This window comes from Nicotiana tabacum, chromosome 11 (assembly GCF_000715075.1).
Source record: "Nicotiana tabacum cultivar K326 chromosome 11, ASM71507v2, whole genome shotgun sequence".
NCBI lineage: Eukaryota > Viridiplantae > Streptophyta > Magnoliopsida > Solanales > Solanaceae > Nicotiana > Nicotiana tabacum.
In genome coordinates, this window is record NC_134090.1 from 158,092,601 (window position 1) to 158,105,397 (window position 12,797).

General features: G+C 35.0%; 1 protein-coding gene across 1 annotated transcript; it reads left to right on the forward strand.

The window, feature by feature from the left end:
- Positions 1-1,129: 1,129 nt before the first annotated feature.
- LOC107821362 (telomere repeat-binding protein 4) lies at positions 1,130-5,958 on the forward strand. Its single transcript, XM_016647802.2, has 10 exons — positions 1,130-1,320; positions 2,137-2,279; positions 2,372-3,170; positions 3,277-3,486; positions 3,571-3,621; positions 3,747-3,826; positions 4,084-4,322; positions 4,464-4,787; positions 4,879-4,942; positions 5,419-5,958. The coding sequence occupies exons 2-10, from the start codon at positions 2,205-2,207 to the stop codon at positions 5,602-5,604; spliced, it is 2,028 nt and encodes a 675-aa protein (XP_016503288.2). The 5' UTR covers positions 1,130-1,320; positions 2,137-2,204; the 3' UTR covers positions 5,605-5,958.
- Positions 5,959-12,797: the final 6,839 nt, after the last annotated feature.

Below are 12,797 nucleotides of genomic sequence, written 5' to 3' on the forward strand. Positions count from 1 at the left end.
CCCTCATGGGCTCTTTGTTATTTCCCTCTTTCTCCTCGACTTGTCAAATTCATCTCTATGAAAAATTCATTCATAAATTTCTCTACATTTTGAAGGAGAAGTTGGAGCATACTAAAGTTGTTTATGCGTGACCTGTAAATTACGGGTTTAAGTCGTAAAAATATCTATTAATATTTGTATTAGAGTATGCTGTCTACGTCACATCCCTTGAGATGCAATCTTTTCCCTGAACGCACATAATACTTTGTACACGAGACTTTTTTCTCTTAAATTTCTGTACAATTTGCTCTCTAAATTTTACTTTGACTTGTAAATTTCAACAATGTTCTTCACTATTCAATTTATCTATTTTTCTTGCGCACCTTACTATTAGGTAACTTCGCCCAACAAAACTTATAATTAGACAAATAAAAAGAAATTAATTAATAAAAAAATTTCATAAATTTCCTCCCACTTTATTAACAATTAAACCACATATGTGAGTGCTATTCAATCCATGTACTTTGATTTTAACGTTTTAATTTATTTAGTGTTAATTTAACCAATCGGTATGAATCTGGTTAAATTGTTCATGTTTTTAAAGTAAAATTTACTTAACTACACAAATAATTACTCTAGTAATAAAGAACCTTTATTAAAATTAGGTTCTCAAATATTTTTTTAAAATTTAAAAAGCAACTCAGCTCGGTGTATAAAACATTTTGTGTTCATGCATGATTTGGAGAAGGACCGTATCTTAAGGAATATAATGTAGATAGCATACTCTAATACAAATATTAATTGCATTAGAGTTATATATCACACGTATACAATATTACCGTTGCTTCAAGACAATCCTTTATTTTAAATTTGATTTTTTGAGTATTATTTTTTTCTTCAACCAAATAAGGTCTAAACACATACAAAAATATTCCACGTGGTAGAAACTAGAACCTATACTAGTACTAGGTAAAGAGATGGGGATGATGAGAGAATAGTGGTGGTGAGCGAAACAAAAGGGGTTAAGATATAGTTGGTCTACACCTTCTAACTTATTGGACAATATTACCCTTTTAAATAGGTGGTCCAACTTTTTTTTTTTTTTTTTAAAATTTTATTTTATGGTCAAAAAGACACACCAACTATAAAATGAGTCCAAAGGGGTTTTAGCAGTTACCAAACCCAGAGGTTTTTCAATCCTGTCCACAATTTCACTTTCACTTTACTTACCCACCAAAAAAGTAAATAAAAGTAATAAATAAGTATATTCTTCCTTTTTTTGCAATTAATTCATGCCTTGAATTCAAAATTCTCCTACACAATACGTAGATTTCTGTTCTGGTAATTCGTTTTATTCCTTTTTATGTTCCTCTTCTCCTTTTTTTTTTGCTCGTTGTGAATTATATTGACAAAATTCTTGCGGTAGGTGGCGGTTTTTGACAATTTTCTGATGCAATTTGTGGTGCTGTTTTTAATAAGAGTTTGATGTGTGTTTCGGATGATGAGAATTGGTTGAATTTTTATGGTGAAATTCAGGTTGATCACGTGAAGATCTGATCGGATTTGCTGAATTTCTTTTGTTTTTTCAGTTTGGTTGTGTGTATTTGATGTTACTGAGAGATAGTTCTACGCTTATATCCTCCAAATTATGGAACTCGAAAGAGAAATTACAGTAATTGACCAGCTGTTCGATTGAATTATTGCTAACTAGAAGTTGGCCTATAGAGCTGGATCTCTTAAAAGGCATGAAATATTTTACTTAGAATTCTGTAGAATTTTTTAGTTTTTCTGTTATTTCATTCATCTTGATGAACAAAAGAGTTATTTTTTTTCGTTTTTTTTTTGGTTCTATAATAAGCATTTTAGCATTTACTTGTGATTTGTGTACTGGAAGGATCTTAGGTTCTGCATATAGTATATTGTATGATTGTTCGTCTAACGTCTATGACGTGTTTTTCTTGTATTTGTCAATCAGAAACAGTGTATTGGAGAAAATGTGTTTGTTTCATGTAGAAAAATTACATTTTTTGCTGTGCCTTTTTGTATGTTTAGTCGCTTTTAATGTTCTTAATTTTCTAACTTTGGAATGATGTACATATCTGCTTTTGGTCAATGCTTTATGGTATGATTAATAACTTACTTTCTTTTCTTGTGTAGATCGCTGTGAAATTTGTAAATTGGCTAATTGCTTTTGGATCATCGCTTGTTGGCATGCTTCCTGAGATATGGTGTCTAAGAAGAAGCTAGATTTTGGTTTCAATGGCTTTCAAGTTCCATTTATACCGAAAGCTCCCAGATCGGTTAGGATACTGAAACTGTTAAATTGTCTAATTGGAAGTCTTATTTATGTATGTTTTTGCTAAGTATGTTCTGCGATTCTGATTTATTTCAGAGGAGAGGTTCCAGTAAAAAATTTGACGATGATCAAATTTGTGCATTTGAATTATTGGCGGCTGTTGCTGGGAAGCTTTTACAGGAGAGCGAAAGCTCTACTTCTAGTAATGTAGCAGAAGGAAAATACGAGCTTTCTGATTGCAGGGATGGTATTAAATGTGAACAAGTGGAAGAAGATAAAGCTGTGAAATCAGAGTGCCTCGACCAGGGGAGTTGTGTAGAAAGCGCTTATATACCAGAACCTGCAGCCCGAGAGCAGAATCTAAAACATGATCTCGATAAACCTTATTATGCAGAAAATAATTCCATCTTGGAGCATACTTCTACTGTTATAGGTTCTGACTCTGACATGACATTGGAAAACTGCAAGGAGGTCAATGTAGCTGACGGAAATTTCCCCGCCAAAGTTGAAGACTTTGATAATAAAATCACTCAAAAACACTTAGATGATGACAGCAAACAGATTGACGACTTAACTGTGACTAACACTTGCAGTGTAAAGGGTCCAATTGAAAAACATGTTAATAACAATGCCTTAATTAGCCCAGAGAATAGTGTAGAGTTATCCTTGTATAGGGATTTGGTTCCTAGAGCTTCTTTTGTAAAGCAAAGGAACAGTGTAAAGTTAGGTGTTAGAGATGATGACGACAACTCTTTTGGGTGCTATAGGTATAGCACTAAGTTAAGGACCTTTAGGACAACATCACGAATTGGATACAGGAGAATAAGGAAGATGCTGACATCTCGACGCTGGAAAGTAGCTCCTAAGTTGAAGGAATATGAGCGTTCTTACACGAGTAAGTGGAGGCTATACCTCTGAGATTTAATCAGCATACGCTTATCTTATACTTATTTCTGTCGTCTTTTCATGTGATTTTCTAACTACATGGATTTGGTGTTTAGATACTGGAGTGGAGTCCTTTTACGTCAATAGGAAAAGTGTACGTGCACGCAAGAGATGCCAACCTGAAGTTCCTTCCAAGAGAAGGAAATTGAGTGACCATGGCTTTGCTTTTGCATATTACCAGGAGGCCAGTAGTGAAAGCATTTCAAATTCACCTGAAAAGGGAATCAAGCGAGACATTAATACCTCTCATGCCATCCCACCAAGAGGTCAATATCTTATTATCAACCTTGCGTTGAAGGTCCCAGTGGTTTATGTTGTCATACTAAGTAATATTCTGTGTTGCTTTACAGGGACTGCAGATTCAGTCACAGTTAAAAATCATCACAAGAAGGATCCTAATGGTAAGAGATTTTGGATTTCGTTTATGTTTTCAATTTTTTACTTTGATACCATACATTTCTTTCTTTCTGGATTGTCATATTTTTCCTTCTCAGACTTTTGACATTGGTCCAATTTATCCTTTCAGTAAAATTTAGCATCAAGTCCTTCAAGGTGCCAGAACTTTACATAGAGGTTCCTGAAACTGCAACTGTTGGTTCATTGAAGGTACTCCTTCCTTTTTCATTTTCTGTTTCCTTTTCCTCATATCCCTAAACATTCTATGCATCCGTGTGCACCAAGTGTTCGGTTACTTTCTCTTGGGGTGGACTTAAGAATTTTCTGATATGCAGAAAGCTTACATTAAATTTGAGGAATGATAATGTTAGTAGTTGAAAATATTTTGATTCATGGTGATATTGAAAGTTTTCTGTATTGTAAATTTTGAAGTTCTCAACACTAAATGATAATTTTCTTTTATGCAGAGAACAGTGATGGATGCAGTCACAGCTATACTCGAAAGCGGATTGCGGGTGGGGATGGTTCTCCAGGGAAAGAAGGTGAGAGATGACAATAGAACTCTAGAGCAGGCTGGTATTTCCCGGAATGGCAACCTCGATAATTTGGGCTTCACTTTGGAGCCTAAGTTGACCCAAGTTTGTCCATTATCTCCTAATGATGTGGCTGCTTCATCGACATATGTTGCAGATCAGGATCTAACTAGGTATGGTAGAAGAGTTGAGCATATATATGCTTTTGCATAATTATGGTTTAGATAGTTAATAAAGAAAAGATCGGTTGTTGCAATAACTTTTGGCGATAATTATTGGTTGTGTTCAGACTAATTAATGATTGCTATACTCAGGCGAAGATCCAGTCCTATCTCAGAATTGGGGATTACCAATGCTTCATCAGATCCTCCAGAGACTATGTTGGACAAGCACAACGAGAATAACCATCCAGCAGAGCTATTTCCTGCAAATCCTGTTGATTCATCATCTGATATAGCTGTTCCAGATTCTAGAGCCTTGGTCATAGTTCCTCCGGTTAACCCTGATGCACTTGCTATGGTTCCTCTGAACCAGAAAAGCAAACGTTCTGAACTTTCACAACGTAGAATACGGAGACCGTTCTCAGTTGCAGAGGTAGAAGCGCTCGTTGAAGCTGTGGAGCATCTTGGAACTGGAAGGTATGAGAACTTAAAATCCTCTTTGCAAGTAATTCAGTTAGAATTTGCTGTCCACTAGGGAACTGCATTGTAATTATCTCTGAAAATACAGGTGGCGTGATGTCAAAATGCGTGCTTTTGATAATGCTGATCACCGTACTTATGTTGACTTGAAGGTTAGACATCTTATGGGTGCCATTATCTTTTCCGAAATTTTAATGTAGTAAGAACATGTGTTCCTTTTACATGGACTATGCCAGTTCTTGACAAAAAATGTGGTTTTTTTTCTTAAACATCCTTGACGTTGTCAAATATTGATCTTATCAAATCAAGGTCATGGTCTCATTATTGTCCGGACCTAGCAACCCACGTCTTAGATAATTTTTTCAGCATGAGAAGTAGGCCTCTTGCCATATGACAAGATGCTTCACGTGTTTTGATGATCCCATAGTTCTATTATATTGTAAATTGTTGTTATAATGGCTTAGTAAATCTTATGACAGCTCTAAATGATTGCCTAGAAAGCAAAAGGGGAGCATATGAGTTGTACTTCTAGATAAGCATAAATCTCATTAATTTTTAATCTATATTTGGCAAAGCTAATAATTGTTCCCATCATCCATGTGATGCGGGGTGCTTTGATTTATATTAGGATAAGTGGAAGACATTAGTACATACAGCAAGCATTGCCCCGCAACAACGAAGGGGAGAGCCGGTGCCTCAGGATCTTCTGGACAGGGTCTTAGCAGCCCATGCTTACTGGTCTCAGCAACAGAGGAAACAGCATGTTGAACCTTTGAAGATTCTGGATACTAAAGCGCGGAAAGTTGGCGCTTAAAGAATTCGTCGAATTATCAAGATGTAAAAATTGTTATGTTAGGAACATGAAGAACACGTCGAGAAACATGTAAAAAGGATTCGTTCTGTTTCTCGTTGACTCGCTTAGACTCACTGATTTGTGACTGGGTGGACTGGCATTTGTAAATTGTTCGGGAATAAAGCAGTCGAACAGACGCCGTAGAGATCATTTGGTTTCTGTTGGTTCTTTCATTCACGTAGGTGTATGTACATTAAGAATCAAATGTATTCTGTACAATTGTACATTAATAGTAGTTCCATTGGTTTCTACTGTAATTCACTATTTATTACTGTATGCAACTTTTCATAAAGTCTACACTAATGTTTCGTTGAATCTTATTTAATGTTTCATTATTTGTGGGATCTGTTATAAGTTGAGCATCCGACATTGTGGATTGCTTCTGTTCCTACCTCAAGAAATAATCTGGATTAGTGACTAGTTTATAAGGGATTATATTTTAACGATGCTCGATGAACGGTTTTCTTGTCATTCTTAAGCCTCGGAAAGGAGAGTTTTGTGACAACGATAAGTATTGTTGTGATTAGAAGATCATGCAGTGGAAACAATCTCTTGCAAAAATACAAGATAAGGCGACTTGCAATACACTCGATGTGATTTGATTTTTTTTCGAGCTCCAAGAAAGGACTAGTCGATAAATAACTTAATTTGACTAGTTTTAAACTAAAAGAACTTGAGTTGAGTACTGCACTTTAACAATGGCATAGAAAATCATTGATTTGAACATTTTGGTACCAAAATGTGGCTTCATTTCTCTTCTTTTCAATTCAAAGAAGGAATACAAAAGAAGAGGTCTGAAAAAAAAAATGAGAAACTAGAAAGTCAATAGAAAACAAATGAATGAATGATTAAATAAATAAAAGAGGATAATGAAAGGATAAGGTTAAATAAATATCACACAAGAACGAATATGTGTCGGTGATATTCATCTCTTTCTTTAATTAATAAAGTAATAAATCCTCAGGGAAGGGAAAACAGCACGTTACGCCATGTGAGACAGATGACTTGCTGTAGGTTACTTCAGAAGACAGACTACTTTGGCTCCGGCAAATCTACGATTTTGAGTTATAGTAGATGTGAAAGTAAAAATAGCGCGGTATAGCCAGTTTTTGGACTGATCGTTTAAAAATAGCCAGTATTTACGAAGTCAATGAAAAATAGCCAATATTTGGCTGCAACAGAGACCGGTCCAGCATAATATACTGGAGTTCGGTGCATCTGTGTATGAACTCTAGCATATTATGCTGGATCGGTATACTTTGCTGACTCAAGTATAATATACTGGAGACTGGAGCACTGGTGCTCCAAACTCCAGTATATTATACTGGACAATTATACTTGTTGGAACTCCAGTATATTATGCTGGAGTTCTAGTGTACTTATGCTGGAACTCCAACATATTATGCTGGAGTTCCAGCATACTTATCTTGGAACTCCAGTATAATATGCTGGAGTTCAAGCATACTTATGCTGGAACTCCAGTATAATATACTGGCGTATTTTCTGGGTTTTGAACAGTGTTTTCACTCAGATTTATCTTTACATGAAAAGTGGCTAAGTTTCGATTACTTTTGAAACTGAGCTATTTTTGAACGACCAGTTGTAAATTTGGCTATTTTTGAATTTCTCCCGATGTGAAATACCACTTACAGTAGATGTGATTATTTTTATTATATTTCCGTGTTTGCGCTCAGCCCATTCCTATTTGCCCTGGTGATGGATGCACTGACTCATCATATTCAAGGGGAGGTGCCATGGTGCATGCTATTTGCTGATGACATTATTCTAATTGACGAGACACGAGGCGGCGTCAATGAGAGGCTAGAGATTTGGAGACATGCTCTTGAGTCTAAAGGTTTCAAGTTGAGCAGGACGAAGACGGAATACCTCGAGTGCAAATTTGGGGTTGAGCCGACGGAAGCGGGAGTTGAAGTGAGGCTTGACTCTCAAGTCATTCCCAAGAGGGGTAGTTTCAAGTACCTTGGATCGGTTATTCAGGAGATCGGGGAGATTGACGAGGATGTCACACACCGTATAGGGGTGGGGTGGATGAAGTGGAGGTTAGCGTCGGGAGTCTTGTGTGACAAGAAAGTGCCACCGTTACTAAAATGTAAGTTTTATAGAGCAGTGGTTAGGCCTGCCATGTTATATGGAACTGAATGTTGGCCGGTAAATAACTCACACATCCAGAAGATGAAAGTAGCAGAGATGAGGATGTTGAGGTGGATGTGCGGGCATACAAGGATGGATAAGATTAGGAATGAAGATATTCGAGAGAAGGTGGGCGTGGCTCCCATGGAGGACAAGATGTGGGAAGTAAGACTCAGATGATTCGGGCATATTCAGAGGAGGAGCACTGATGCACCGGTGAGGAGGTGTGGGCGACTGGCTGTAGTGGGCATGTGGAGAGGTAGAGGGCGACCTAAGTATTGGGGAGAGGTGATCAGACAGGACATGACGCGACTTAGGATTACTGAGGACATGGCCCTTGACAGGGAATTATGGAGGTCGAGCATTAAGGTTGTAGGTTAGGGGAAAGTTGTGAATATTTCTACAGCACAATAGAGTGAGACTAGCCAGTTAGGAGTTAGACTAAGAATGTCATTGGTCGTCTATTGATGCAGGGCTTTACCTGCTAGTTTTTACTATACCAGCCATCTATTTCGTATTTCATATTCTGTATTTCATATCTCTTATATTGTTGTTATTTTATTATGCATTTTTATGGTACTAATATATCGTCTCCTGTTGCTTTTTTTTTTGAGCCGAGGGTCTCCTGGAAACAGCCTCTCTACCCTTAGGGGTAGGGGTAAGGTCTGCGTATATATTACCCTCCCCAGACCCCACTTGTGGGATTATACTGAGTTGTTGTTGTTATTGTTATTATGGCGCTTTAATTTTTTGCTGTTATAGCATGTCATTTACCTTATTTTCAAAATTATATCTTTTATGAAAGATTACCTATAAATATTTTTGGATAATTTAATAATGTATAATTTTCTTTACATTGTATATAAATTCAAAGTTGTTCAACTGTAGTCTGTATATATGTTGAGAGAAAAATAATGAAACGCATCTGCGCTAGCTGTTGCTCACACACAACATGTGCTATCGTAATTAGTTGTACACAGAGGTACACGATCTAGAATTTTTAGAATATGAGTGCACATAAACGATAAAAGAAAGGTATTAGGTGAAAATTGACCCTTATTTTTCGGATAAATAACTCAATATTCAATTAAGTGTGCTATTTAATTTTATTGAGTATAAGTGTCAATAGATAATATTAAACTAATTCTAAAAAAGTATATACATAATTTGCACGAAATACCACCAGTTCACGTGCCCTCTAAACAGACCTATAAATTCGCCCCTGGTTGTATATCCGAAATCAGATACAACTAATTCAAATTTTAGATAAAGTTGCCAATTAAATGCTATACATCCAAACTATAGTTGTCACAATTGCAGCTTTTATCCCATGCACATGCATAATGCACTCTACTCTTTCTTTAGACTACTGACACGTGAAGTCATTTATATAAGCTTTACCTTAAATTCTGACTCCATTAACAAAGCTTGGCAAGTCTCTGTTAGGTGTATTTGGTATATATGAAGAAAAATAAGTTATTTTCTAGCCACTAAACGTCAAAAAATATATACTTTTTAAGAAAAAAAGGTAAAAGAGCAATCCGATGCATAAAATATATATCTTGTATTCATGCAGGCAAGGGCGGATGGACCTTCAATGTGATACCGTTTCGTCGGAAAATTTTATTAAATATATGTATTAACACTGTGCAGAAACGAATAAATAGGAAAAATGACATTACTTGACATAAATTGTCTCTTGATGTATTGGTTATGTATTTGATTTTGCTCTAGAGCCTCTATAATTAAAATTTATGATAAAGTAGAATTGAATTCAAGACTTTTTCTAACTTAAGACTTGACAAAACCAATGGTCTAAGGTTACTTCTTGTCTAGATATATGATAACTAAAGTTATTTATTTCCGTTGTTTTAAAAATTTTGACACTGCTTATAAATTTTTTTGCGTACACCCTTGCATGCAGGATCTGGGGAAGGGCCGTACCCTAAAAAGATGTGATGTAGATAGTCTACCATAATCCAAACATTAATGATTGCTTAAACGAATCGAACTCTCTTACCTATAGGTCACACAGAGATAACTTTACTCTTCCTCCAAGGCTCCTAAAGAACATTTTCTATTTAAAAGGAAAAAAATAATTTTATTCTCTTATGTTTTTCTGCTGTAGCCCATTTGAAAAAAAAATTCAAATTTGGGGAGTGTTGAATAGTAAGACAAAGGCCCCACTAGTCCATAAATCTTTTTCTTTTTTCAATATTTTAAAAAAATATGTTTGTCCATAAAATTTATAAGTTTTTAAAAAAGTTTTCGAAAATGAGTTTTCACTTTTTCAAAATTTTCAGCAAAAGTTTTCCCCACTCACAAAACTGCAATATTTTTTCAAATAAAATATATGTTCAAACATAATTTCAAATATTATTTTTCAACTTCACTCTTAATATTATTATTTTTTTTCAAAAATTATACTCCATCCGTTTCAATTTATGTGAACCTATTTCCTTTTTAGTCCGTGCCAAAAAGAATGATCCCTTTCCTTATTTGGAAATAATTTACCTTTACACAATGATTTATAGCCACACAAAATATATATGCCTCATTTTACACCACAAGATCAAAAATCTTCTCTCTTTTCTTAAACTTCTTGCCCAATCAAATGGGTTCACGTAAATTGAAACGGAGGGAGTAATTTTTATTTCCAAACGCCTACAAAATTTCTTCTAAATAATATTTTCTGAAAGTTATTTTTCAGAAAGTATTTTTCTTCGTGCCAAACAAAACCGGTATACAAAATGGGGAGTATAATCTAAATCCTAGATCTGATTCAACTCTGTTGCTTTTTAATAATACTTTATGCAGCTTTATCTCTCCTCTGTATACAGACATAGGATTAGCTGTCTAAGAGAATCACGAGTTGTACCACTGCAGTAGATTCCTTTTACGCAATCAGTGGCATAAGTAGTATTTTACTTCTTAAATGGTATTTTTTAAAATAATACTGAATGTATATATACATATAGATCGATACAATTAATGATAATACACAAAGGGTAGAAAGTAAACTTTATTTAAAACCACTACTCGTGCAAATCCTACTTAGGCCACTGTATACTACCCATATAAATTCTTGCCACGTATACTTTTTCTTCTTTGTTTTTTTCTTTTTGTAGTAGTAGTACGTGAGCGTTTGGACATAGGAGTTGTAAAATTTCGAAAAAGTAAAATATTTTTTCTTGTGAAAATAAAATTTGAAAATTAGAGTTTCGTTTGGACATGAATATAATTTGGAGTTGTTTTTAAATTTTTATGAGTGATTTGAAGTGAAAATTTTGAAAAATAACTTTTGGGAGTTTTTCAAATTCCGAAATTCAACTTTAAGTAAAATTTGAAATTTTTATGACCAAACTCTAATTTTCGAAAAAAATAAAAAAATTCCAAAAAAGAGTGAAACTGTAATGAAACAATAAAGAAGCATATTGTAGAGAAAGAGAGAGAATTCTTATTGATTTGGGATGAATTACAATGAAATAGGACTCCTCTATTTATAGTGAAGGAGTGACTTAGCAACCAAGTAAAATCCCTAAAATCTCTCTAAAATATAGGCATTCATCTTAAATATAATTCTATTTATAACATTCCCCATTGAATGTGTATTCAACAGATAATGTGCCTCATTAAAACCTTAACTAAAATAAAACCCAGTGGGAAAAAAATTCTACATAAGGGAAAAAAGTACACATGTTTAAAAATACGCTTTTTGGTTGCCTCGTTAAAAACCTTGCAAGAAAAACTCAGTGAGACAAAACCTTGTAAGGGAAAAAAAGTACAATGCGTATTAACTCCCCCTGATAAGAGCATCAATTCACATCCTTGAGCATTCACATCCTAATCTTTTACACTAGTTTCTTGAAGGTTGACGTCGGTAGAGATTTTGTGAATAAATCAACCATATTATCACTTGAACGAATCTGTCGCACATTGATATCACCATTCTTTTGAAGATCATGTGTGAAATATAACTTTGGTGAAATGTGCTTTGTCCTATCTACTTTTATGAAGCCTCCCTTCAATTGGGCTATGTATGCTGCGTTGTCTTCATATAAAATCGTGGGTAGTTTGTCACACTTCAAACCACATTTGTCTCGAATAAGGTGTATTATAGACCTCAATGACACACATTCTCAACTTGCTTCATGAATAATAATTATCTTAGCATGATTAGATTAAGTAGTCACAGTTGATTGCGTAGTTGATCGCCAAGATATGACAGTGCCTCCACATGTATGCACATAGCCTGTTTTAGATCGAGCCTTGTGTGGGTCAGATAAATACCCAGCATCGGCATAACCAACAAGATCGGGACTCTAATTATTGCCATAAAATAAGCCCATATCGGTGGTCTCTTTTAGATACCGCAATATGTGTTTGATTCCATTCTAATGTCTCCTTGTAGGCGAGAGCTATATCTTGTTAAGACATTAACTGAAAAAGTTATGTCTGGCCTTGTTGCATTAGCAAGATACATTAGTGCACCAACTGCACTAAGATATGGTACTTCAGGACTAAGTAGCTCTTCATTCCTTTCTTGAGGTCGGAACGGATCCTTATTCACATCAAGTGATCGAATAATCATCGGAGTACTTAATGGATGTGCTCCATCCATGTAAAACCATTTTAATACCTTTTCCGTGTAGGTGGATTGATGAACAAAAAACCCGTTTGCCAAATGTTCAATTTGCAAACCGATATATTTGTGTTTCCGAGTTCTTTCATCTCGAATTCCTTCTTTAGATAATCAATTGCCTTTTGGAGTTCTATAGGAGTTGCAATAAGGTTTATGTCATCAACATATACGGCAAGTACAACAAATTCCGATGTCATTTTTTTATAAAAATACATGGACAAATGGAATCATTTATATAACTTTCCTTTATTAAATAATCACTAAGACTGTTATACCACATTCGTTCTGATTGCTTTAGACCATACAAAGATCATTGCAATTTGATTGAAAATATTTTTTGGAACTTTGAATTATGTGCGTC